The sequence below is a fragment of the Myotis nattereri genome (genome assembly GCF_964212035.1).
Source record: "Myotis nattereri genome assembly, chromosome: 12".
Lineage (NCBI taxonomy): Eukaryota > Metazoa > Chordata > Mammalia > Chiroptera > Vespertilionidae > Myotis > Myotis nattereri.
In genome coordinates this window covers 24,672,954-24,698,659 of record NC_138087.1, presented here as the reverse complement: position 1 = coordinate 24,698,659, position 25,706 = coordinate 24,672,954, and the positions used below count along the sequence as shown (strand labels likewise).

The 25,706-nt window shown below is 39.4% G+C and overlaps 1 protein-coding gene across 1 annotated transcript in view; it reads left to right on the top strand.

Moving 5' to 3' along the window:
* Positions 1 to 25,706, top strand: part of CNTLN (centlein) — a 262,892-nt gene that overhangs the window by 86,977 nt on the left and 150,209 nt on the right. Inside the window, exons 7-8 of the mRNA XM_081104268.1 lie at positions 8,463 to 8,625; positions 14,980 to 15,174. Of these exons, the coding sequence (XP_080960394.1) occupies positions 8,463 to 8,625; positions 14,980 to 15,174 (358 nt within the window). The remainder of the gene's footprint in view (positions 1 to 8,462; positions 8,626 to 14,979; positions 15,175 to 25,706) is intronic.

Sequence of the window (25,706 nt, the reverse complement as noted above, 5' to 3'; positions counted from 1 at the left end):
CACAACCTCCCAATCCTCCCTGCTCTGTGCATGACAGGGTGCGGCACCCCAACTCCCCAATCGGCCCTGCTCTGAGCCCGACCAGGGGCTTCACCTAGGGATTGGGCCTGCCCTCAGCCACCCGGGAGCAGGCCTAATTCAGCAGGTCGTTATCTCCTGAGGGGTCCCAGACTGCGAGAGGGCACAGGCCGGGCTGAGGCACCCCCCCCTCCCCCCGAGTGCACAAATTTTTGTGCACCGGGCCTCTAGTAAAACAATAAAAAAAAATTATGAAAAAAAAAGCAAAGTAAGCCAGTCAGAGAAAAATAAATATCATATGATCTCACTCATATGTGGAATCTAAGGAACAACATAAACTAATGAACAAAAATAGACCCAGAGTCATGGAGACATCTATCAGACTATCAAACCTCAGAGGAATGTAGGGAAAGGTGGAAGAGTGGAGAGATCAACCATTGAACTTATGTATGCATGTACATAACCCATGGACACAGACAGTAGGGTGGTGAGGGCTTGTGGAGAAGGGGGATTGGAGAGGGCAATGGGGGAAAAAAGGGACATATATAATACTTTCAACAATAAAGATTTATTTTTTTTTAAATTTCTTTATTGGTTAAGGTATTACAAATGTGTCCTCATTTCCAATTTACCCCCAACCTCCCCACCCCTTCCCCACTCATGCTCTCATTCCCCTGTTGTCTGTGTCCATTGGTTTGGCTTATATGCATGCATACAAGTCCTTTGGTTGATCTATCCTCCTTACCCCCTCCCTCCCCTACTTTCCCTCTGGGGCTTGATAGTCTGATCGCTGTTTCTCTGTCTTTGGATCTGTCCCTGTTCATCAGTCTATGTTCTCTATAGTCCGCAAATGAGTGAGATCATGTGGTATTTATCTTTCTCTGACTGGCTTATTTCCCTTAGCATAATGCTCTCCAGTTCCATCCATGCTGTTGCAAATGGCAATAATTCCTTCTTTTTTACAGCAGCATAGTATTTCATTGTGCAGATGTACCACAGTTTTCTAATCCACTCATCTGTTGATGGGCACTTACACTGTTTCCAAATCTTAGCTATTGTAAATTGTGCTGCTATGAACATAGGGGTGCATATATCCTTTCTGATTGGTGTTTCTAGTTTCTTGGGGTATATTCCTAGAAGTGGGATCACTAAGTCAAATGGGAGTTCCATTTTTAGTTTTTTGAGGAAGCTCCATACTGTCTTCCATAGTGGCTGCACCAGTCTGCATTCCCACCAGCAGTGCACAAGTGTTCCTTTTTCTCCACATCCTCTCCAGCACTTGTCGTTTGTTGATTTGTTGATGATAGCCATTCTGACAGGTGTGAGATGGTACCTCATTGTCGGGACACTTGTAAGTCAAGGCCCCACTGTATTTAGGTCCGTTGCCCATTTTTTGATTGGATTGTTTATCTTCCTTTTGTTAAGTTGCATGAGTTCCTTGTAAATGTTGGAGATTAAACCCTTATTGGTGATACCATTGGCAAATATTTTCTCCCATGCAGTGGGCTTTCTTGTTGTTTTGTTGATGGTTTCCTTTGCTGTGCAAAAGCTTTTTATTTTGATGTAGTCCCATTTGTTTATTTTCTCTTTAGTTTCCATTACCCTAGGAGCAGTTTCAGAGAAGAAATTCCTTTGGCATATGTTTGCTATTTTGTTGCCTGTGGATTCCTCTAGTATTTTTATGGTTTCCTGTCGTACATTTAAGTCCTTTATCCATTTTGAGTTTATTTTTGTGTATGGTGTGAGTTGATGGTCTAGTTTCATCTTTTTGCATGTATCTGTCCAATTTTCCCAACACCATTTATTGAAGAGACTGTCTTGACTCCATTGTATGCTCTTGCCTCCTTTGTCAAATATTAATTGGGCATAATGGTTTGAGTCGATTTCTGGGTTCTTTATTCTATTCTATTGATCTGTATGTCTGTTCTTGTGCCAATACCAAGCTGTTTTAAGAACAGTGGCTTTGTAATACAACTTGATATCTGTTATTGAGATCCCACCTACTTTGTTCTTCTTTCTCAGGATTGCTGCAGCTATTTGGGGTCTTTTTTTATTCCAGATGAATTTTTGAAACGTTCGTTCTAGATCTGTGAAATATGCTGTTGGTAATTTAATGGGGATTGCATTGAATCTATAGATTGATTTGGGTAGTATAGATTGCTTTGGGTAGTATGGACATTTTGATGGACACAGACGGTAGGGTGGTGAGGGCTTGTGGAGAAGGGGGATTCGAGAGGGCAGTGGGGGGAAAAAAGGACATATATAATACTTTCAACAATAAAGATTTATTTTTAAAAAATAAGATTGAAAGTTGAGTCTGTGGCAATGTAAAAATAATGTGTTTTTTAATCCCGTGATTATTACTTCCCACTTAATCCATTAATTAAAAAATGTATATCTGTAATAATAAAAGCATATATGCTAATTAGACCTGAAAGCTGAACAGCCTTCTGGACGTCATTCTGGACGTCCTTCTGGATGAAGCCACTGCGGTGGGGGCAAGGCAGAGTTGTTTGGGGGTGGTCAGGCATGCAGGCGAGCAGTTAGGTGTGATCAGGCAGGCAGGCGAGTTGTTAGGGGTGATGAGGCAGGCAGGCGAGTGGTTAGGGGCGATGAGGCAGGCAGGCAGAATTGTTAGGGACAATTAGGCAGGCAAGCAGGTAAGCAGTTAGGAGCCATTCGGCCCTGGATTGTGAGAGGGATGTCCTACTGCCTAAACTGGCAGTGGGACATCCCCCGAGGGGTCCCAGATTATGAAAGGTTGCAGGATGGGCTGAGGGACCCCCTCCTCTCATGCACGAATATTGTACACAAGGCCTCTAGTATATATATAATAAATAACAAATGTCTCCTAGCATTGGAGGAGAGAAAAATTTGCTGTGTTTTACACTGTATTAAAAGATATGTTACTTTTTGTGTGTTTGTGAGCTGTTATATAAATATATTTTTTAATTTTATTAAATTGGGTGAGGTGACATTGGTTAACAAAATTATATAGGTTTCAAGTGTACAAATCTGTAAGGTATCATCTGTATATTGCATTGTGTGTTCACCACTCAAAAGTCAAGTCTTCTTCTATGATCATATATTTGACTGCCCTTTAACCTTTTGTACCTTCTCCCACTCCTCTTTTCTCTGATAACCACCATTCCATTGTCTGTGTCTATTAGTTTTTGTTTGTATCAGTTTTATATTCCACATATGAGTAAAATCATATGGTTCAGACTTTTTCCATCTGACTTACTCCACTTAGCATGACATTCTTAAGATCCATTCATGTTTTTGCAAATAGCAGTATTTCAGAAAGATTGCATGTTTTTATACCCACCATATATCCTTTCTAACTACAACATTACCTAATTCTCCTGGTTAACATATGTCTTAACTATATACTCTGATGGAATTTTATCCTACATTCATTCCCTATCTCCTTTGATAATTCTTGCCAATGTTATTCTTGAAAAATGGCAATATGCTTCAAGCCTTATTACTGTGGGTCACATCTCCCTTCCTCTTGTGAATATTACATTTCTTAGAGGCATTGCACCATTATTCCCTTCTCTCCCCTCTCCCAGTTTTGGACTGTTATTTTTTGCAAGTTTTGATTTTTTGAATACAGAGAGTCTGAATGTTTGTGCCTACCCAAAATTCATATGTTGAAATCCTAGTGCTTGATGTAATGGCATTAGGAAGTGCAGCCTTTGGACAGTACTTAGGTCATTAAGGGAGAGACCTCCTGAAAGAGATTGAAGTTTTTTATGAAAGAGACCTCCCTGGGCTGCATTGTGCCTTCCATACAAGAAACCTGTGACCCTGAAGAGGGTCCACACTTCACCCTCCGACTTCCAGCATACAGAACTATGAGAAATAAATTTCTGTACCAGAGCTTTTTTATCCACTCATCTAATGATGGGCACTTGGGCTGCTTCCAAATCTTGGCTATCCTATATAATAAAGAAGTAATATGCAAATTAAACACACACCCTCACCAGATGGCTGTGTGGGGCTACCAGGCCAGCAGGGGGGTTAGTGAGGGACAACCAAACAACTGAATAAGCAGGCTACATGGGGTGACCAGGCCGGCAGGGGGGTTAGTGAGGCACGACCAAATGACTGAACAAGCAGGCTGCGTGGGGCGACCAGGCTGGCAGGGCGGTTAGTGAGGGACAACCAAATGACTGAACAGCAGGCTGCGTGGGGCAACCAGTCCAGCAGGGGGGCCATGCAGGGCGACCAGGCTGGCAGGGGTGGGGGGCAGTTGGGGCAACCAGGCCAGCGGGGGGGGGGGGGCAGTTACGGGCGACCAGGCTGGCAGAGGGGGGGCAGTTGGAGGTGACCAGGCCGTCAGGAGCGGCAGTAAGAGGTGACTAGATCAGGCCGGTGGGGTGGGAGCAGTTAGGGGTATCCAGGCTGGCGGGTGTGGCAGTTAGGGGCAACCATGCAGCAGGGGAGGCAGTTAAGGGTGACCAGGGGCTGTTAGGGGTGACCAGGCCAGCAGGGGGGCAGTTAGGGCAATCATGCTGTTGGGGGGGGCAGTTGGGGGTGACCTGGCTGTCGGGGGCCAGTAAGGGGCAACCAGGCCAGCAGGGGGGGCAGTTGGGGGTGATTAGGCTGGCAGGGGGGCAGTTGGGGGTGACTGTGTTGGCAGGGGTGGCAGTTAGGGGTGACCATGCCAGCACAGGGAGCAGTTAGGGGTGACCAGTCTGGCAGAGGGGGGCAGTTGGGGGTGACCAGTCCGGCAGGGGGGGCAGTAAGGGGTGACCAGGCTGGCAAAGGGGGCAGTTAGGGATGACCAGGCAGGCAGGCAGGCAGGCAGGCGAATGATTAGGAGCCAGGGGTCCAGGATTGTGAGAGAGATGTCTGACTGCCAGTTTAAGCTCAATCCCAGGGACACCCCCAGAGGGGTCCCAGATTGGAGAGGGTACAGGCTGGGCTGAAGGACCTCCCCCCCCCTTCGTTCACGAATTTCATGCATCGGGCCTCTAGTTCTAGATATGTAAATGTCTAAGCAACAGTTCGACCATTCAACCAGTAGCTATGATGCACACTGACCACCAGGGGGCAGATGCTCAATGCACAGTCATGGAAACATGGAACTGACTGATGAATCTCAGAGGGAAGGGAGAAGGGGGGAGGGCAGGAAGAGATTAACCAAAGATCTTATATTGCATACTAGAGGCCCAGTGCATGGATTCATGCACCAGTGGGGTCCCTCAGCCTAGCCTGTGGGGGTCAGGCCAAAACCAGTAGTCCAACATCCCCCAAGGAGTTCCTGATTGTGCGAGGGTGCAGGCCAGGCTGAGGGACCCCACTGGTGCATGGATCCATGCACTGGGCCTCTAGTTATAAATAATGCTGCAATAAACATAGGGTACTATATTCTTTTGGATTATGTTTTGGGTTTCTTCAGATAGATTTCCAAATGTAGAATCGCTGGATCATAAGGCAGTACCATTTTTAATTTTTGAGGTAACTCCATACTGCTTTCCACAGTGGCTGTACCAATTTTCATTCCCAGCAACAATGCACAAGGGTTCCCTTTTCTCTACATCCTTGCCAACAGGTACATTTATGCTGGGGTCCAACCCCAGCAGGTCCAGGGGTCCCCAAAGGTGTGGACGGAGTCGGTGAAGAAGGAATGACACGGAGACAGCGTTCAGTTGATCAGCAGCCTAGCCAGGATCTCTAGCCAAGTTCTGGTCAGGATCTCCAGCGAAGTTCTGGTTAGGATCTCCAGCCAGGTTCTGTGTCCGTGTTCTCTTGCTAGGTTCTTCAGCCAGGTTCTCCAGTCAGGTTCTGTAGCCATGTTCCCTCGCTAGGTTCTCCAGCCAGGTTCTGTCCAGGTTCTCCAGCCAGGTTCAGTCACCAGGTTCTAGTCAGGTTCTCTTGCCATGTTCTATCCAGGTTCTGTAGCCAGGTTCTGTCTCTAGGTTCTTCAGCCAGGTTCTCTCGCTAGGTTCTGTCTCTAGGTTTTGTGGCCAGTTTCTGTCCAGGATCTTTTGCCACGTTCTCTCGCTAGGTTCTGTCTCTAGGTTCTGTCTCCAGTTTCTGTCCAGGATCTTTTGCCACGTTCTCTTGCTAGGTTCTATCTCCAGTTTCTGTCCAGGATCTTTTGCCATGTTCTCTCCAGCGAAGTTCTTCTGTCTCTAGGTTCTGTGTAGGTTCTGTGTCTAGGTTCTGTGTCCTGTTGTCTTGTTACATCTGTATTTATACCAGTTGATACCAATCCTATCAATCTCTATTCCAAAGGTTAGGGCGTTTCTTATCTCCATTCCAGGGAGTAAAGATTATGTAGCTTAAGCATGATTGTTTGTAGTTAAAGTGATTAATTACCCGCCTGGCACTTAGTTAAGGGGTTTTATTCCCTCCCTAACTTCAGGGGACAATCCCTACCTGGGGAAACAACCTTTCTCAGAGAGGTGACCTTGGTTAAAACACATAGTGCCAAGAAGGTGAGCAAACATATTAAGAACAGTATGCCATATATGCCAGGTCCCTTGAAACAGCAAGGATGGACCGGCTTCTGGCACATTTACACAATGAAATACTACCCTGCTGGAAAAGGAAGTAAATTTTACTTTTTGTGACACCATGGATGGAACTGAAGGGCATTATGCTAAGGAAAATAAGCCAGAAAATAACAAGTACCATATGAATTCACTAATATATGGAATTATTGAACAAACTGAATTATCAAGCAGAATAGAGACAGACTCATAGGTAGAGAGCAGGCAGACAGCTCTAGTTGGGGCGGGGGTAGATGGAGGGGTATGGCAGTATTGAGCAAAAAAGAAAAAAGGAGAACTCATGGACATGGACAACAGTGTGGTGATTGCAGGAGGTGCGTGAGTGGAGATGGAAGAGAGCATAGAGGGGTTAAATGGTGATGGGAAAACATAAAATAAGAAAAGAAAAAAACAAATTTATGTTGTTTGCAAATCACCCAGATATGATATTTTGTTATAGCAGCCTGAAAGAACTAAGACAGATGGTGTAAGGTATATGTTTCTGAATGTTTGTGTCCACCAAAATTTCATATGGGTGTAGTGGTTGTTGGATTTGGAGAACATTAATATTCTAACCTCTAAAAAGCAGAGCTTATTCCTCCCATATTAATATTCATCCACCTTTAACAACTGTGCATATCTTTTTGTTCCTTTTTTTAAAAGATGTATCTTATATGAATGAATCACCAGTTTGAAGTTAGAGGTAAATAAAAGTTTCCATTTAACAATAGTCTCCAAAATATCTACCATAAAGGGTATTTCTGTGAAATACGTATTTATAAATATTTCCCTTCAAATTGAATATGCAAAATATATTTTATTTTTATATGATCTGTATCACACGATTCACTGGCATAGGAATCTTTCCCAGAGGTATGGTTTTCCTGGACATTTAGTGTCATCATCACTACCATCCACTTCATTTGACCCCTTACTTACCAATTTCACCTTGTTAGTTGGAAGGATTGGTTTTACCTTATATCACTCTTCTTCCCTCTGATTTTTTCCTTGTCATTTCCTTCAAGCTAGATTAGAGGGGTCACAGGAATTCAGCTCAGGCTTTGAGGTCAAATTGATCATGCTGTAAGGAAATTTGATTTGAAAACTTCATTTGTCTTTTGGGATTCTTTTTAATATATTTAAAGTTCTGTATAATCCTATATAATAAAGAGGTAATATACAAATTGACCATCACTCCAACACACAAGATGGTCGCCCCCATGTGGACACAAGATGGCTGGCATGCGAGGGCAGTTGGGGGCTATCAGGCCTGCAGGGGAGAGCAGTTAGGGGCAATTGGGCTAGCAGGGGAGCAGGTAGGCATTGATCAGGCTGGCAGGGGAGTGGCTAGGGGGTGATCAGGCTGGCAGGCAGAAGCAGTTAGGAGCAATCAGGCAGGCAGGCAAGCAGTTGGAAGCCAGCAGTCCTGGATTGTGAGAGGATCCACTGGGATTGGGCGTTAACGGGCAGTCAGACATCCCTTGAGGGGTTCCAGAGTGGAGAGGGTGCATGCTGGGCTGAGGGACACCCCCCCTTCCGTGCACAAATTTCATGCACCAGGCCTCTAGTATACAATGAAAGGTTGACTTACCCTGTATTCAAAACTATCTGATAACTGTCATTGGCATCTATACTTATCAATTTCTGGGACTGAAGTGTAAGTTAATATGTCTATATATCCAGGGTTTTTATTACTATCAAGCTATAAAAGAAAATTGATAAGTATTTGTCTTTGAAAGTCATAGTAGTTCTATCACTACTTCCTAGATATTTGTGATAAATAATAAATACTTTATATATTATTTCTTTTATTAATATTTTTGCCTGCAGTAAAAAATAATAAATGGAAAAATTGGAAGCTGACCTAGATGAACATAAGTATTTAACTGAGATGATCTTTATTCATGCTTCTCTCTATTTATTGCTTGCTTTGCACAGGAAGGAGCTGCAGGAACTGCAGAATCTTTACAAACAGAACAGTGCACATACAGCACAGCAAGCAGAGCTGATCCAACAGCTTCAGGTTCTGAATATGGACACGCAAAAAGTACTGAGAAATCAGGAAGACGTTCATACAGCGGAAAGTATATCATATCAAAAAGTATGCTTTTATTCTGTCATAAAAATGTAAATTTACATGTATGAACCTATAAAAATATGTCAAATTCAATTTTTTCAGATTTCAACATTTCTTTATTATTCCCCTTTATATGTGATTCTTCAAAATTAAAAATGAAATATGATTCAATTTGGTAATATTTAAAATTTTGAGGGTTTTTTTTTGGCTGTTAAAGCAGAAACATTTAAAATATAGATATAAATTTATTCTGTAGGCTATTTTTTATTTGAATTTTGATAACTACTATGAAACATACTAGGACTATAGCCCCCAAACCAGAATGGATTTGGAGAATGGAATTACTTTTCTATTATGAGAAATTATTTGTGGGATTCCAGTTTATGACCTAAGGCAGTCTTTCATTATAGAATTTGTGTGTTATTTTATTGGCAAATCTGCACAAACACAATGTGTATGGTGGTGAGGTCGTCAGGTCAATATTTCCCAAGGATTTTTCTCTCTTTATTTTATGTGTTTCTTTTGAATAGTCATTCTACTTCCCAGTTGTTTTAGGATTTCCTCAAGAATGCTTACCCAGCTGTTTAGATTTTCTGACTGACTCAGCAGCAATAATTATAGCTAGTACTTAAAATACACATCTTCATTGAATTCTGTATATTTTGTATCATGTACTGAGTTATTTATATGACTGTGTTAGTTCCTATATAGGCCAACCCTATGAGATTGATGTTATTCCCTCATAATAGTTAAGCAACCAAGGCGTAGAGAGGTTAAATTGAGCAGTCTGTGTTTTTGTTTTGTTTTGTTTAAACTTCCTTTTCTAAAAAATGCATCATGAAAATTCAATATCTGTAATTAATATAAAATAAACCATTAAGTAAACTTTAAACACATACTTTTAAATGATGCTTTGGAACCATGCTTTTCCATCTATATTATTTGTTCCCTTTGGGATTCCATCAGGATGTGTATACCAAGTGAAAGAGTAGTCCTATCCTCTCCACTTCAAATAAACCAGCTCCACCTTTTTGTTTTATGTGAGATTGCCCATTGTGCTTTTGTTTCTAAACCAGTCTCCATTGCTAAAATGACATGTAAAATTGGACCTTGTTAATAACTTAAATTTTTCTCTCTTTCATTTGCATATTTAACTCAAATATTTATTTCTTAATTTTTGCTTCCATGCCATGGTAATTTATATTCCAATGTAGCATGTTATTCTCTGTGAAAAGAGCCCCATCATTATTTTTCAGCCACTGATTGTCCAAATTTGCTTTTTTAAAATTTTGCTCTAATATTGCAATTTTTAACTTTTTGATCTCCTTTAGATTTTTCATTTTCTGCAGGAGGTCTTGTTTTTCTTTTTTCTTTGAAAATATATTTATTTTGGAGTTCAGGATTTTTTAATTTGGGAATGATCATACTGTTTTATTTATCACAAGTAAAGAGTGTGCTACTCTTCAGACTTCCAGTCTTCATTTATATTAAATTATTCATTCTAATCCTAGAGCAATTTACTTAATACTTGTCTCTATTCCTCTTCCACATGTATTTTTCTAAAATTTCCTCCAATAAAATGGAGTAATTTAATAGTCCATTCAACAATGAGATAAAATTGTTTACTTAAAAATTAAGATTTTCCAATATATTTTCACATAAATTAATTTATTTTTTTTCCAAATAATAATTGTGGCCTAGCTGTAAGACTCAGGTGAATAAAAAATAAATAAAATATTATATTAATAGTTCACCTCTAATTCTTACTAAGCTTGCTACTTTTAGAATTAGGTATTCTTAAGTTATTGTTTCGAATTAGTTTATGTCTGTTTCCTCTCTCTTTGTTTTGTTTCCCTCCCATTTCTCTTCTTTTTTCCATTATTAAGATGATTTGTATCATATTATCCATTTCAGTATATGAAGAAATAAGAAAAACTGTTGCCCAGCCCTAGCCGGTTTGGCTCAGTGGATAGAGCGTCGGCCTGAGGACCGAGGGGTCCCAGGTTCGATTCCAATCAAGGTGCATGCCTGGGTTGTGGACTCAGTCCAATGTGCGGGAGGCAGCCGATCAATGATTCCCTCTCATCATTGATGTTTCTATCTCTCTCTTCCTCTCCTTTCCTGTCTGAAATAAATAAAATATACTTAAAAACAAAACAAACAAACAAACAAAAAAATCTGTTGCCCACAGTAGCAGGATGAGGGGTAAGAGACAAAGGTGAAGAGAGAAAACTGAAAAGAATTTTGAACACACGATAGAGGTGTGTCATATATTTCCACAGATCTGTATAACAGACCATTAGTCCTATAAATAAAACTACCCAACAAGTAACGTTCATGGCTGCTCTGGAAGAAAAACACCCAGGAGAAATAAAAGTAAGCTAGTGTGTTTTCTTCCTCTGACTATCTAGCCATTTATATAAGTTCTAATAATTTTTCTACCTTTGTTGGTGTATACATGTGTACCTTTAAATAAAGGTGGGAATTGTATCATTATGATTTCTAGATCACCTAACATGTTTTGCATTCTAAATATGTATTTTATCATCTTTTGTTCTATTTAATCATAATTATATGACACGAGCTAATATCAATTCAGGAGAATAAGGAGTTATGCATAGTTTTAGTTTAAACTGCATGTTAAATCAGAACTTTGCCTTCTCATTTTTCTACTATAAAGAGATAAAATTTTCACATGTAGAACTTACTGTCTCAATCAGAGTAGCAAATAGTATACTTACTCACTAAATATGGAAATTTTGTTTTTTAAGCAAATTAGTTATTGGGTCATAGAGCATATATTTTTATTTTTTTAAGGAAAATAAAATACCATTTTTTTCTCAGCACTAATAAAAATATGGGCAAAAGAATGCTGTAGTCTCAGGCCCTGAAAATTAAAGGACTTGAAGTTTGGGGCCCTGTTTCTCGAGATAACTTGCTTTCTGTCTCTTGGAAATCCTCTTAATCTTTTTTCATTTTTAAATTTCTTCAACAAACTATTGCTTGAAGAATAATAAGCATAATAAGTTACTCAGGAATTATGAGGATGGTACTTCTAAAGTATATAGGGGAATATATGATTAAATGTTTGCATAGGCCAGAATTTTGCAAAAGATGCTGATACATTCCATATTTATCGACTATTTGAGGAAAGAAATTGTAGAGAAAAGTTCCTCTGAAAACTGCTGTAAGCAGTTGTGATTGTTAATATGGAAAGAGTTATTAACTCAAGATGCCTAAACCATTACAGATGAATGAAATTACTATATTATCTATTTTACTCACTTGAGAACTTTTTTTTTACCCACTCTACTGTTATTAATGAGATGAGAATAGATGGTACTTAATCGGGGACTGGAATATCCTAAACCGTTGCCCCTTGCAAGATCTAGAAAAATAAATATTCTATTATCCTAGGGGTTCATCGCCATAAAATATATTAGAAATGAAAAAATAATCTTAACTTCATCGAAGCTTTTTTTTTAAAGCCAAATTTACTGGTAGACTGGGCCTAGAATTAAAAATGGCTAAAGGCTGTCTTTACATTCTTTACTCTAAATTCACAACTGAGTGGTCTTATTCCTATTAAATAAGTGAAGCCCATGCAGTTATCAGAGAAAATATGCAAGTAGGAAATGTACATTGGAATATGAAGAAGGAAAAAGAGAAATTTTCTCCTAATTCCCGGAGCAGAGCTGGTCTAGGTCTAGCATCTATTCCAGGCTTTCTCAGTTCTTTTTTATCTGTTGCTTGGAAGGATGTTTCAGAGAAAGACAGTGCTTGCCTCAGTGTCTAGAGTTGCCTACTCAGTGATATCAGATCAAGCCAGAGCAACTTCTGAATAGGAAGGAATACAACTGCATAAACTGCATGGCAGAGAGAGCAAAGTAGAGAATACAGAAGATTGCTGTTAGTCTTCATTGTTATGGAAACAAGACAGAAGAGACAGGAGACGAGGAAAAAGACATTAAGATAGAGCCTTCTTCCATAAATGATTAGGCACAGAGCATTATATCTGTGAAGGAAGATCTCAAGACATGACACTCAAGAGAAAAATGTACCTTATCCTTGGCACCAATGGAAGTAAATTGATTCCAGTCCTGATTGTACATTATTGTCATGCCTGCACCTTGGGCAATGGGAGGGAAATGAGTTTTTCTTTGTCAATACTTATCAACGTTTACGATATTCTCAAATACCCAAAATCTGTAAATTCTTATTTATGTATTTATTTATTTATATATTTTATTTATTATTTTTTGGTTAATCCTCACCCAAGGATATTTTTTCCATTGATTTTTAGAGAGAATGGAAGGGAAGGAGGGAGGGGGAGAGAGAGAAACATCGATGAGGGAGAGAGACACATCGATTGGTTGCTTGCCTCCTGCACACTCCCTGACCAGGCCAGGGATCGAACCTGCAACTCAGGTAATGCCCTTGACCAGGAATCGATGTGCGGGCCGTCACTCAAACCACTTAGCAACACCAGCCAAGGAGTAAATTCTTTTTTCAAATATATTTTTACTGATGTATAATTTGAAATCTATAAATTCTTTAATAATATTTTCTATAATTTTCCTCCAAAGATGTTAATTTGTACTTATTGGGTAAGACTGGTTAGTACTAATAAAGCATACAAATAGTAGAAAGTGGTTAAATAACTTTTCAATGGAATGTTTGACTCTGTATGCTCTTGGGCAGACCTTCACGCATCCTAGTTTCAAATCTTTCAAGTCAGCTTAGCTCTTGTCTCCAGATTTTGTGCATTTCTTTTCCTGCCCTGAACTCAGTCATGAAAGCAGCAACATAGTACAGGTAGGTCACTGTAGGGCCTACTCTGATCCCTTCATTGTTCCTCAAAGCTGTCAGGTTTCTACTCGCTCTTCCCTCCTAGAATATGTGACGGTATCAGCTGTGGAAAGGACATTGGACATACTTCCTGGTATAAAGGTAATTGGAAAGGAAAGTACAAATTTATGTCCTGAAATTCTTTATAGATCATATTGGCAACCCTTCCTTTATAAAAATTGCTTAGACTTTGGCTGTAAAGTGAAATGGATTATTTAAAGTATCTATAATAATATAGAGGTACAATGCCTTATAGAAAATTAAAAAGTATATTGAGCTAATTACATGTCAGAGGAATGGTTTGGAGAATTTTGTTTTTATGGCAAAGTATATGTCTGAGAAAAAGCATTAAGAGATTTCACAAGCCTTTTTTGATTGTAAACTTTTAGAAATTAAAGTATAGCATACATACATAAAAGTACTGTGCCATCTTTTGTGTAGTTAGGTTTCTTTCCATAAAGCAAGGCCAACTAATGGAAGATTCTCCCCATCTAAGAACCTGCTGTATTAGCTACATAATTTTGAGATCCCGTTGGGGATTTTACTTTGGTTACAAGATCTTACTGTTAGCCATAGATATAGAGAGAGATCTCACTATCAGACATATATATATCTATATAACAACAACACAAATCTTAGCTCTTGGATCACTTTCTCAGTTTCATCAACAAATATACATATAGATTCTTTATTTAAATCAGTTACCACAAAGTGAATTAGGTCTCATTAAATCACAATCAAAAGTTGGGATTTTCATCAGAAATAAGTTCATGAGTATTGGAAAACTACCATTGTTAATCATATATGACTGCTTGATGCCACTTATGTACCATGTGCTATCTCACAGTTTTAATAAATTCTAATTTTAAAGTTAATGCACATTGCCTTGAGTTAAAAAATTACAGTTATATATCATGCCCTTCAGAACATGGCTTCTATTTTATTACACTTTGTTCAAAGTCTTTAATAATTCCCTGTTGTCTACGGGGTGTCTTTACCTTCTGTCTATAGTCTTCTTGCCTGACTTTGTCTCTTACTATTTCTTCTGTCCCTCCTCGCCTATTTGAGCAGTAGATGCTAATTTATCCTAAATGGGAATATATCAGTTAAGGTCCACCTTAACGAACTTTCAATGAAAGACTCTTGTTGTTTTTTATTTCAAGTGTGCATATTAAGTCCAATTAGGTTGATATGTCTTATGCTCCCTTTCTGTCCTTTCCTGTCACTGTACATTATTTTCTCACATTTCTGCCACTGTTAGAATGACCTTTTATTTTCATTCCATTTCTATAATACCACCAATGGCTCAGTTCAAGTCCTTTTTTAATGGAACCATCCAAGATTAATATAGCTAGCTTAAAGTGTTTCCATCCTCCTTAGAAATTTAGTACATTTTCCTATATTATGCTGGCCAATAATCATATTGCATTTTTAAATATCAGTTGTGGTTTTATATTGAGTGCAGGACTATCATGAATATATATATTTTTAATTGGTTATTAATAGATTTGGATGTATTTTTCAAAACAGCTTTACAATGAGTTACATATTTGTTTTGAAACCACAAAATCAAGTGAAGCTATGCTCCGGCAAAGTGTTGTTAGCCTTCAGGATCAGCTATTTCAAAAAGAGCAAGAAAATGCTAAGTTAAAAGAAAAGCTTCAGGAATCAACAGGAGCACCTTATTCTTTACCTCAAGAAAGCGATTCAGATCACTCAGAACAGGTGAGAGATGTTTTCTAAAAATGTTGCCCGTTGCAATATCATATTAAATCCTCTCCTACAATTGACTAAAACTAAAATTTTAAATAATTTTGTAAGTATTAGAGAATAAGTTGTGGCATATAGTTTTCATTGTGCTATTTTTTATAATCTTTGTATACATGAGTATTATATATAATATGGATTCATATAGAAATGCATCTAGAGGTTAAGTCTTGAATAGTTATTGTGATTATACAGTTTGCTAATTTACACTAATGAAGAGAAATTAATAGGTCATGGCCATTTTGAGACTTTTTAACTGAATGAGTTAATAGAGCAGAAAGAGTATTGGATGGGAAATGTTATAAAGTACTTGTAATAATGGTACATGGTACTTAATATCTTTTAGTCCCAGTTCTGCCACTGCCTTGATGCGTGATTTTAGGCAGTTCTAAGTTGAGCTTTCTACCTATATCCTGTGTTATTAAGTGAGGCAGTACAAATGTGTAGATAAATATGCAGGTTCAGAATTCAAATAAATCTGGGATCAAATTACAGCTCTGCCTGTGAGCTTTGTGTACTTGAACAAATGTCTTTTAACCCTTTCAGCCAAAGTTTCCTCACAAATAAAATGTTGATAATAATGGTATCCATGTCATAAAGTTTTTGAGGATCAGTATTATAATTCATGTCAAGTGTAGAGTTTGACATATAGCAAATATTCATTTGTACTTCTTTTTAGATAATCTTTAAGGTAAGTTTCATCTATAAATATATATTGTAAAAATATCTTATACCTATACATTTATTTGTGTTTTTAAGCGCCCACCATTCCTTTAAATTGTACTATTTATGAATTTAGAACCGAAATGGAATTAACACAAACAGGTAATTGGGTGCTTAAATGTTTATTAATGATTGAAGAACAGTAACTTTCAAACCTAGTATATTTTGTCTTAACTAACTAATACATTTTAAAATTGTATTTTTTTATGTTGCATATTTTGGATATCAGATTCACAGAATTTCATTAATCATAAAATTTGTATCATTGCACAGTATTATGTTATATACATAGGCCTATTTATTTAATTAATTTGTTTATTTATCATATTAAACATGCTTGGTCTCACCAACTAATCCAAGGACTGTAACATTACTAATGAATGATATTTACTTGTATGTTTCTTGCTTATCTGGTACTCTGATTCTCTCACCAGACATGACTACTAAACTGTTAATCATTTTGATGTTTTTTAAAAATATATATTTTTATTGATTTCAGAGAGGAAGAGAGAGATAGAAACATCAGTGATGAGAGAGAATCATTGATTGGCTGTCTCCTGCACACCCCCCACTGGGAATCGAGCCTGCAACCCAGGCATGTGCCCTTGACTGGAATCGAACCCGGGACCGTTTAGTCCAAAGGCTGGTGCTTTATCCACTGAGACAAACCAGCTAGGGCCATTTTGATTATTTTAAAAAAGTTTTAGCACATATAAATTTATGTGGAAATTGTATATTGTTTATTTTGTCATTTCTAAAAATGTATCATACTGTATTGTGACTTAGTGTTGGGCAATTTTGGCTCATTATGTTATTAAGATTCATCCATATTGTTTGGTATAACTGATCACTTATTTTTAATGATTTAAATATATATATACATTACGACCGAATGACTGAACGACCAATTGCTATGATGCGCACTGAACACCAGGGGGCAGACCCTCAATGCAGGAGCTGTCCCCCGGTGGTCAGTGTGCTCCCACAGCCAACCTCTCATGGTGGGCCAACCTCCCACAGCCCTCCCCACCCCCGGCCTGCCGGCCCCAATCACCCCCATAGGGACTTGGCAAGACAGCCATGATTGGCCCCGATCACCAGCCAGGCTGAGGGACCCCACCTGTGACCGAATTCATGCACCGGGACTCTAGTTTTATTATATGTGATTATATCTTAACTATTTATACATTCATTTGTAGATGAGTATTTGGGTTATTTCCATTTTTTGGCTATTCCCATATAATAAAAGGGTAATATGCACATTGACCCCAAGGGCAGAATTACTGGGAACAGCCGGTCGCTGTGATGTGCACTGACCATCAGAGGACAGACGCTCAACATAGGAGCTTCCCCCTGGTGGTCAATGTGCTCCCACAGGGGGAGCTCCGCTCAGCCACAAGCCAGGCTGACGGCGGCCAACGCAGCGGCGGTGGCGGGATCCTCTCCCTTCTCCTTGGTAGCTCTAAGGATGTCCGACTGATGGCTTAGGCCAGTGGTCGGCAAACTGAGGCCCCTTGAGTGTGGCTCTTCCACAAAATGCCACGTGTGGGCACGCACGTACAGTGCGATTGAAACTTCGTGGCCTCACTCAAGGGGCCAAAGAGTTCCATGTGGCTCGCGAGCCGCAGTTTGCTGACCACTGGCTTAGGCCCACTCCCCCGGGGAGCGGGCCTACTAGTAAGCTGGCAGGTTAACATCCCCTGAGGGCTTGTGGGCTGCCAGAGGGTTGTCTGATTGCCAGCTTAGGCCCCATCCCCTTTTCTCATTTATTCTGTTAACATGGTGAATTACATTGGTTGATTTTCAATTATTTAATTGTGTGTTCCTGAAATAAACCTAACTTCATTGTGATGTTTTATTATTTTTATTCTAGAGGCCTGGTACACAAAATTCGTGCACTGGTGGGGAGGGGGCAGTCCCTCAGCCCGGCCTGTGCTCTCTTGCAATCTGGGACCACTCAGGGGATGTCCGACTGCCAGTTTAGGCCCATGGGGATCGGGCCTAAACCGGCAGTCAGACATCCCTCTCGCACTCTCGCAATCCAGGACACTGCATGCACCAGTGACCATACTTTTCATACAGATGAAAGGCATCTTGCTGTTGTGTGGGCAGCTACATTTTTTTGCCCTGATTATAAAAAGTAGTACATAACATGATCCTTCTGAGGCAGTAGTACCATTTTCACCATTTTATGGGGGGGAAAACTGAAGCAGAGAGAAATTAAGTAATTGGCTTTGTCACACAGTTATAAGTGTCAGAATCAGGGCTGACCACAAAATGTGCAAGCAAGAGTCCATGCATGTCATCGCTGCATCATCCTGTTTTTTCAGTGTTAGAGTAGTCTTGCCAGTTTTTTAATTTTTAAATCTCAGAGACTGTTCCTAATATATAGGAATGCATGTTCATCCCCATGTAGAATAAATAGGATGTGGACAGTTTGTAGATTTTTCTGATGAATTAAGATTAAAGCAGCCATGAATCTCTTTTTCAAATACTGCAGAAGCCAACTTCCTTGTTGAACTGTGTGTGGGATGTAGCAGTTTATAAGCTCTGACATAGTCACTCGCAATCCAGGACCCCTCGGGATGTAGCAGTGCACCAAGCAGCAGGTGGCCAGGGAGGAGCCTGAACTGGGGCCAGGTGCCCTGCCACTCACTCTCATCCCCGCCCACTGTGCCTGCTGCCGCTGATCCCCTTTGGGTAGTGTTGCTGCGTAGTCAGGAGAGGCTCCTGCTGCCACAGCTGCTCTTGCTAGCCATGAGCTCAGCTTCGGTCTGAGCGGTGCTCCCTCTGCGGGAGTGCACTGACCACCAGGGGGCAGCTCCTGCATTGAGTGTCTGCCCCCTGGTGGTCAGTGGGCATCATAGCAGCTGGTTGGGTTATGCCTTTTCTTTCTGGAATCTTGCTTGTTAGATTTTGCTGTCAAGGTGATGCTGGTGTCCTAATATGAATTGCAGAGTATTCTCTTTTACTTCAATAGAAGAGTCTGTGTAAGACATATTTTTTGTTTGATAATAAACACTTAGTGCTATTCAATATTGTATTGGTGAGTCTAACTAGTACAATAAGGCAAGAAATAGCCCTGGTGGGTGTGGTTCAATGGTTAGAGTGTTGGCTTGTAGAACGTAGGGTTGAGGATTCGATTCCCGGTCAAGGGCACATAACTGATATTTTAACACCTCTCCTTGGCAACTGATAGAAAAAGTGATTAAAATAAGTAAACACAAAAATCCCAATCTCTCTCTCTCTCTCTCTCTCTCTCTCTTTCTCTCTCTCTCCCCCCTTTTCTCTCTTTCATCTGTCTCTGTCTCCTTCCCCCTTTCTCCCTTCCAATCTCTCTAAAAAAAGTCAATGGGAAAAATTGACAACAAAAAGGAAGAAACAAAAGCATAACAATTAGAAATAAAGAAGTAAGACTTTTTTTATTCACAGACAACATAATCATGTGTATAGAAACCCAACTTAAAAAACACACAGACTGAATCTATGATAAAGCTCCTAGAAATAGTATGTAAATTTAGCAGTGTTGCAAGATACAACATCAATTTTAAAAATACTAGTAACAAATAACAAGAAATTAAAGAGTTCTATGTTTAATAACAAAACCTATGTCATGATTAAGGATAAATTTGACAAAATATACACCAGAGCTATATACTAATAAAAACAAAACAGCAGAGTAAAATTCAGAAACATACAAAAATGGACAGCTATGCCAAATTCATGAATCAGATGATGCAGTATTCTTAAGATGTCAAGTCTCCCCAAATTGATCTATCATATAATCCCAATTAAATTCCAGGAGGCTGTTTTGTTTTTACAAGCCAATTCTAAAATTTATAGGAAAATACAAGGGATCTGAAAAAGCAAAGTCGTTTCATTTTATTTTATTTTTTTAATTAAATCTTTATTGTTCAGATTATTACAGTTGTTCTTCCCCCCCCCCCCCAATTGCTCCCCTCCACCCGGTTCCCACCTGACCCTCTGCCCTTACCCCCTCCCCCACATTGTTCTCATCCATAGGTGTTAGATTTTTGTCCAGTCTCTTCCCGCATCCCCCACACCTCTCCCCCCCCCCCCGAGAATAGTCAGTCCCCTCCCTTTGTATTCCCCTGATTCTATTATATTCACCAGTTTATTCTGTTCCTCAGATTATTTATTCACTTGATTCTTAGATTCACTTGTTGATAGATGTGTATTTGTTGTTCATAATTTTTATCTTTACCTTTTTCTTGTTCTTCCTGTTCTTAAAGGATACCTTTCAGCATTTCATAAAATACTGGTTTGGTGGTGATGAACTCCTTTAGCTTTTCCTTGTCTGTGAAGCTCTTTCTCTGACCTTCAATTCTGAATGATAGCTTTGCTGGGTAAAGTAATCTTGGTTGTAGGTTCTTGCTATTCATCACTTTGAATATTTCTTGCCACTCCTGGCCTGTAAAGTTTCTGTTGAGAAAACAGCTGACATTCGTATGGGTACTCCCTTGTAGGTAACTGACTGTTTTTCTCTTGCTGCTTTTAAGATTCTCTGTCTTTTGCTCTTGGCATTTTAATTATGATGTGTCTTGGTGTGGTCTTCTTCGGATTCCTTTTGTTTGGGGTTCTCTGCACTTCCTGGACTTGTAAGTCTATTTCTTTCACCAGGTGGCGGAAGTTTTCTGTCATGATTTCTTCAAATAGGTTTTCAATATCTTGCTCTCTCTCATCTTCTGGCACCCCTATAATTCTTATGTTGGTACGCTTGAAGTCCCAGAGGCTCCTTACACTATCTTGATATTTTTGGATTCTTTTTTCTTTTTGTTTTTCCGGTTGGGTGTTTTTTGCTTCTTTGTACTTCAAATCTGTGACTTGATTCTTGCTATCCTCTAGTCTGCTGTTGGAACTCTGTATAATATTCTTTATTTCAGTCCATGTATGCTTAATTTCTAGTTGGTCCTTTTTCATAACCTTGAGGGTCTCACTAGATTTCTTGAGTGTCTCACTAGACTTATTGAGGGTCTTACTAAATTTATCGGCAGTTTCTAGAAAATTCTTGAAAAACCTTAAAAGTGTGGTTTTGAACTCTATATCCAGTAGTTTGCTTTCCTCCATTTCTGTCATTTGTGACCTGCTTTTTTTGTCTCCGCATTTTTTATGCTTCCCTGTGTTGATAGAGTGGCTTTCTGTGCTAGCTGTCCTATAGGGCCCAGTGGGTCAGCCTCCCCAGTTACCTGAGGTGGACACTCTTGGTGCACCCCCTTTGTGGGCTTTGTGCACAGTCTTGTTGTAGTTAAGCCTTGATTGTTGTAGGTATCACTGGGAGGAATTGACCTCCAGGCCAATTGGCTGTGAGAATCAGCTGTATGTGTGCAGTGGGAGAACTTCTGTGATGGAGACACCCTTCTGGGGCAAGACTTGCTTCAGTGGGGCTTTGGTGCTCACTGAGTTTGCCCCCTGAGTGTGTCCCTTATGGATCTGAGGAGTTGTAATCTGGATGGTCCCACTCTGACCACTGGGTACAATGGCTCTTGGATCTCTAAGGAGGTGCTAATTTAGCCTCTGCCTGAGGCTACCCAGCAGGAGTCCAGCTGTGAAGCAATGCAAGCTGCTGTGGGGCCTTGGGCCTTGTTTTGGATGTTCTGGCTTTCTCTTACCCAGCTGCAGTTTGTTAGGTAATTTTAGATTGCAGAGGGCCAGGCCTTTCAAATGCAAAAGCCTCTGCACACAGCTTGGGTGGGGCGGGGTCTCAGGGGATCAACAGGGTGGAGCAAGCAACTATGGCTGCTCCCCAGTCCTACCCTAACAGGCCCCAGTTCTCAGTGTCCCGGTAATCACTGCAAGCACCTCTGAGAGAAAGCTTCCCTCGAGTTCCAACCGATGCCAGACAGTCCAGTTTCTCCCATATGAGTCTGGGTCCCCAGAGACTCACCTGGAACTGGAGTTCAGAGCAGTCGGGAGCTTGAGACTCCCTCCCAATAAAAAAGACAACCACGTCCTCAGCTGCCAGCCCTTTCCACATGCGCTGCGTCCTCAGTTGCCAGTCCTTTTGGTGTGCGCCTCTGTACCTCTGCACTTTACTTCCGCACCTCCTTGGAATCTCAGTGCTTTTCTCTTTCCTTCTAGTTGTAGAATTTCCTCTCAGCCAGCCTTCCTGTGGTTCTGGATGATGTCCGTTTTGTCTTTTAGTTGTATTTTTGAAGTGGTTGTGTGAGGCAGCAATTTCTAGTGTTTACCTATGCCACCATCTTCAGTATTTTTCTTTCAATGAGAACTTTTAAGATCTCTCTTGGCAACTTTAAAACATGCAATATAATATTTTAAATATAGTCACCATGCTGTGTATTTATCATTTCAGAACTATATCTTATAACTGGAAGTTTGTGCCATATAACCACTTTCCCTCATATTCCCCATCTCCACCACCCATTTATTTATTTTTTCTTCTTGTTAAATATTTATTTATTTATTTATTTATATTTAATATGCTCATCACAACTGCAGCACACACACAACATTTATATACTTCCTAAATGTGTAGGTGTAAATGTAGTCATTCTAAGTTAAAAAATAACCCAGAACATTTAAAAATTCCGGCCTTGAGTTTGGAAGGCCAATTTTACAGAAATCAATCGTAGTGAGTATTTATAATATGGTCATGAGAAAAATCCTAACAGGATAATTGAAATATACCTTTTTTTTTTTTTTTTTTGTACTGTGACAACTATGTACACCCAAGGAGAGAGCAAGGGGAGAGGTTGAGTGGGCGCTTATCTTTTTTTTTTTTTAATTTTGTTTTATTGCTTAAAGTATTATAAAGAGTATTACATATGTCTCCTCCCTCCCACCCCCCTTTGACATTACCCCGCCCCCCCCTACTCCACAGTGTCTTGGGTCCATTGGTTATGCTTATATGCATGCATACAAGTACTTCGGTTGATCTCTTACCCGCCCCCAACCCTCCCTGGCCTTCCCACTGTAGTTTGACAGTCTGTTCGATGCTGATCTGCCTCTGTATCTATTTTTGTTCATCAGTTTATAATGGTCTTTATTATCCATACATGAGTGAGATCATGTGGTATTTTTCTTTCATTGACTGGCTTATTTGGCTTAGCATAATGCTCTCCAGTTCCATCCATGCTGTTGCAAATGGCAATAATTCCTTCTCTTTTACCGCAGCGTAGTATTCCATTATGTAGATTGCCACAGGTTTTTAATCCACTCATCTGCTGATGGACACTTAGGATTTTCCAAATCTTAGCTATGGTGAATTGTGCTGCTATGAACATAGGGGTGCATATATCCTTTTTGATTGGTGTTTCTGGCTTCTTGGGATATATTCCTAGAAGTAGGATCACTGGGTCAAATGGGAGTTCCATTTTTAACTTTTTGAGGAAACTCCATACTGTCTTCCATAGTGGCTGCACCAGTCTGCATTCCCACCAGCAGTGCACCACTGTTCCCTTTTCTCCACATCTTCGCCAGTACTTGTTGTTTGTTGATTTGTTGATGATAGCCATTCTGACAGGTGTGAGATGGTACCTCATTGTTGTTTTGATTTGCATCTCTTGGATGATTAGTGACTTTGAGCATGTTTTCATATGTCTCTTGGCTTTTTGAATGTCCTCTTTTTAAGTGTCTATTTAGGTCCTTTGCCCATTTTTTGATTGGATTATTTATCTTCCTTTTGTTAAGTTGTATGAGTTCCCTATAAATGTTGGAGATTAAACCCTTATCAGTGATAACATTGGCAAATATGTTCTCCCATGCAGTGGGTTTTATGGTTCTTTTTTTTTTAATTTAAGTTCTTTATTGTTTAATGTATTATATGTCTCCTCCCCCCCCCCCATTGGCTTCTCCCGGCCGCCCCCAACCCCAGCACATGCCCTCACTCCCACCTCCATCTGTGTCCATTGGTTATGCTCATATGCATGCATACAAGACCTTTAATTGATCTCTTATCCCCTCACCCCCCATGCCTTCCCTCTGAGGTTGGACAGTTTATGCAATGCTTCTGTGACTCTGGTTCTATTTTTGTTCATCAGTTTATGTTGTTCATTATATTCCACAAATGAGTGAGATCATGTGATATTTATCCCACTACCCTTTTCTGGTAACCAACAATCTGTTCTCTGTTTCTGTGAGTTTGTTTTCTTAGGTTCTACATATAAGTGAGCTCATATAGGGTTTGTCTTTTCTCTCTGTCTTATTTTCACTTAGCATAATGCCCTCAGGGTCCATCCATGTTGTGGCAAATTGCAGGATTTCCTTCTTTTATGTGGTTGAGTAATATTCCACTGTATCTTTATACCACATATTCACCTGTTAATCTGTTGATTGACGATTAGGTTGTTTTTGTGTATTAGCTACTGTAAGTAATGCTGCAGTGAACATGAGGGTGTAGATCTCTTTTTGTGATAGTGATTTCATTTCCTTCAGGTATATTCCCAGAAGTTAAATTGCTGGATCATATGGTAGGTCTGTTTTTACTTTTTTTGTGGAACCTCCATACTATTGTTCATAGTAGCTATACCAATTTAAATTCCCACCAATAGTGCATAGGGGTTTTCATTTTTCACCACATCTTCACCAACCTTAGTTATTTCTTTTTGATAATAGGCATTCTAACAAGTGAGGGGATGTCTCATGTGGTTTTGATTTTCATTTCACTGATGATTAGTGATGTTGAGCATCTTTTTATGTACCAGTTAGCCATCTGTATGTCTTCTTTGGAAAAAAATGTCTATTCAGATTCTCTACTCTTTTCTTTAGTGTGGTTTTGTGTGTTTTTTTGGTGATTGAGTTTTGTGAGTTCTTTATATATTTTGGATATTAACACCTTATCACATATATAATTTATAAATATTTTATCACTATTTGTAGGTTGTTGCTTTTTCATCTTGTCTAATTTTTTTTTAAAGATGGTTTTTATAAGATAGAGATTTAGTTTCATTCTTTTGCTTGTGATTGACCAGTATTCCCAGCACCATTTATTGAAGAGATTGTTCTTTCTCCATTGTATATTTTTGGCCACTTAAAGAAGAAAACGAAAACAAACCCAACCTGGTATCAAACTGGCGATCTCTTGGTTCACGGGATGATGTTCAACTGAGCCACACTGGGTGGGTTTAACTGCTTTGCTATAAATTAATTGACTGTATAAACATGGGACAACTTTGCTGAAAAGTGTATGCAGTTTTTTCTTTCAGCACTTTCAAAAATCATGCCACTATAGCCTGACCTGTAAAGTTTCTGCTTAAAAATCTGCTGATGGTCTAATGATTTTTCCCTTGTACGTAACAAATTGTTTTTCTCCTGATGCTTTTAAGATTCTCTTCTTGCTTTTAACTTTTGACAAATTTAATTGTAAGGTTTCTTGATTTGAGTCTTTGTAGTTATCTAATTTGAAACTCACTGGGCTTCCTGAATCTGGGTGTTTGTTTCCTTCCCCAGGTTAGTAAAGTTTTCAGCTATTATTTTTAGAAATAAGCTTTCTCCTCTTTTCTCCTTCTGGGATCCCTAAAATGTGAATCTTGTTCTATCTACTTGATGATATCCCATAAGTTCCGTAAGCCATCTTTACTCTTTTTTTACTTCTTTTTTTTTCTGATTGAACAAAATCTACTGCCCTGCTTATTTTTTTCTTTTGTTTCATGTTGTCTGCTGGTGAACCCCTGTAGTGTATTTTTCAGTTTGATAATTGTATTTCTCCATTCTGTGATTTCTGTCTGGTACTTAAAAAAATATTTTCTATTTCTTTGTTGAAATTCTCACTTTGTTGATGCATTTTTCTC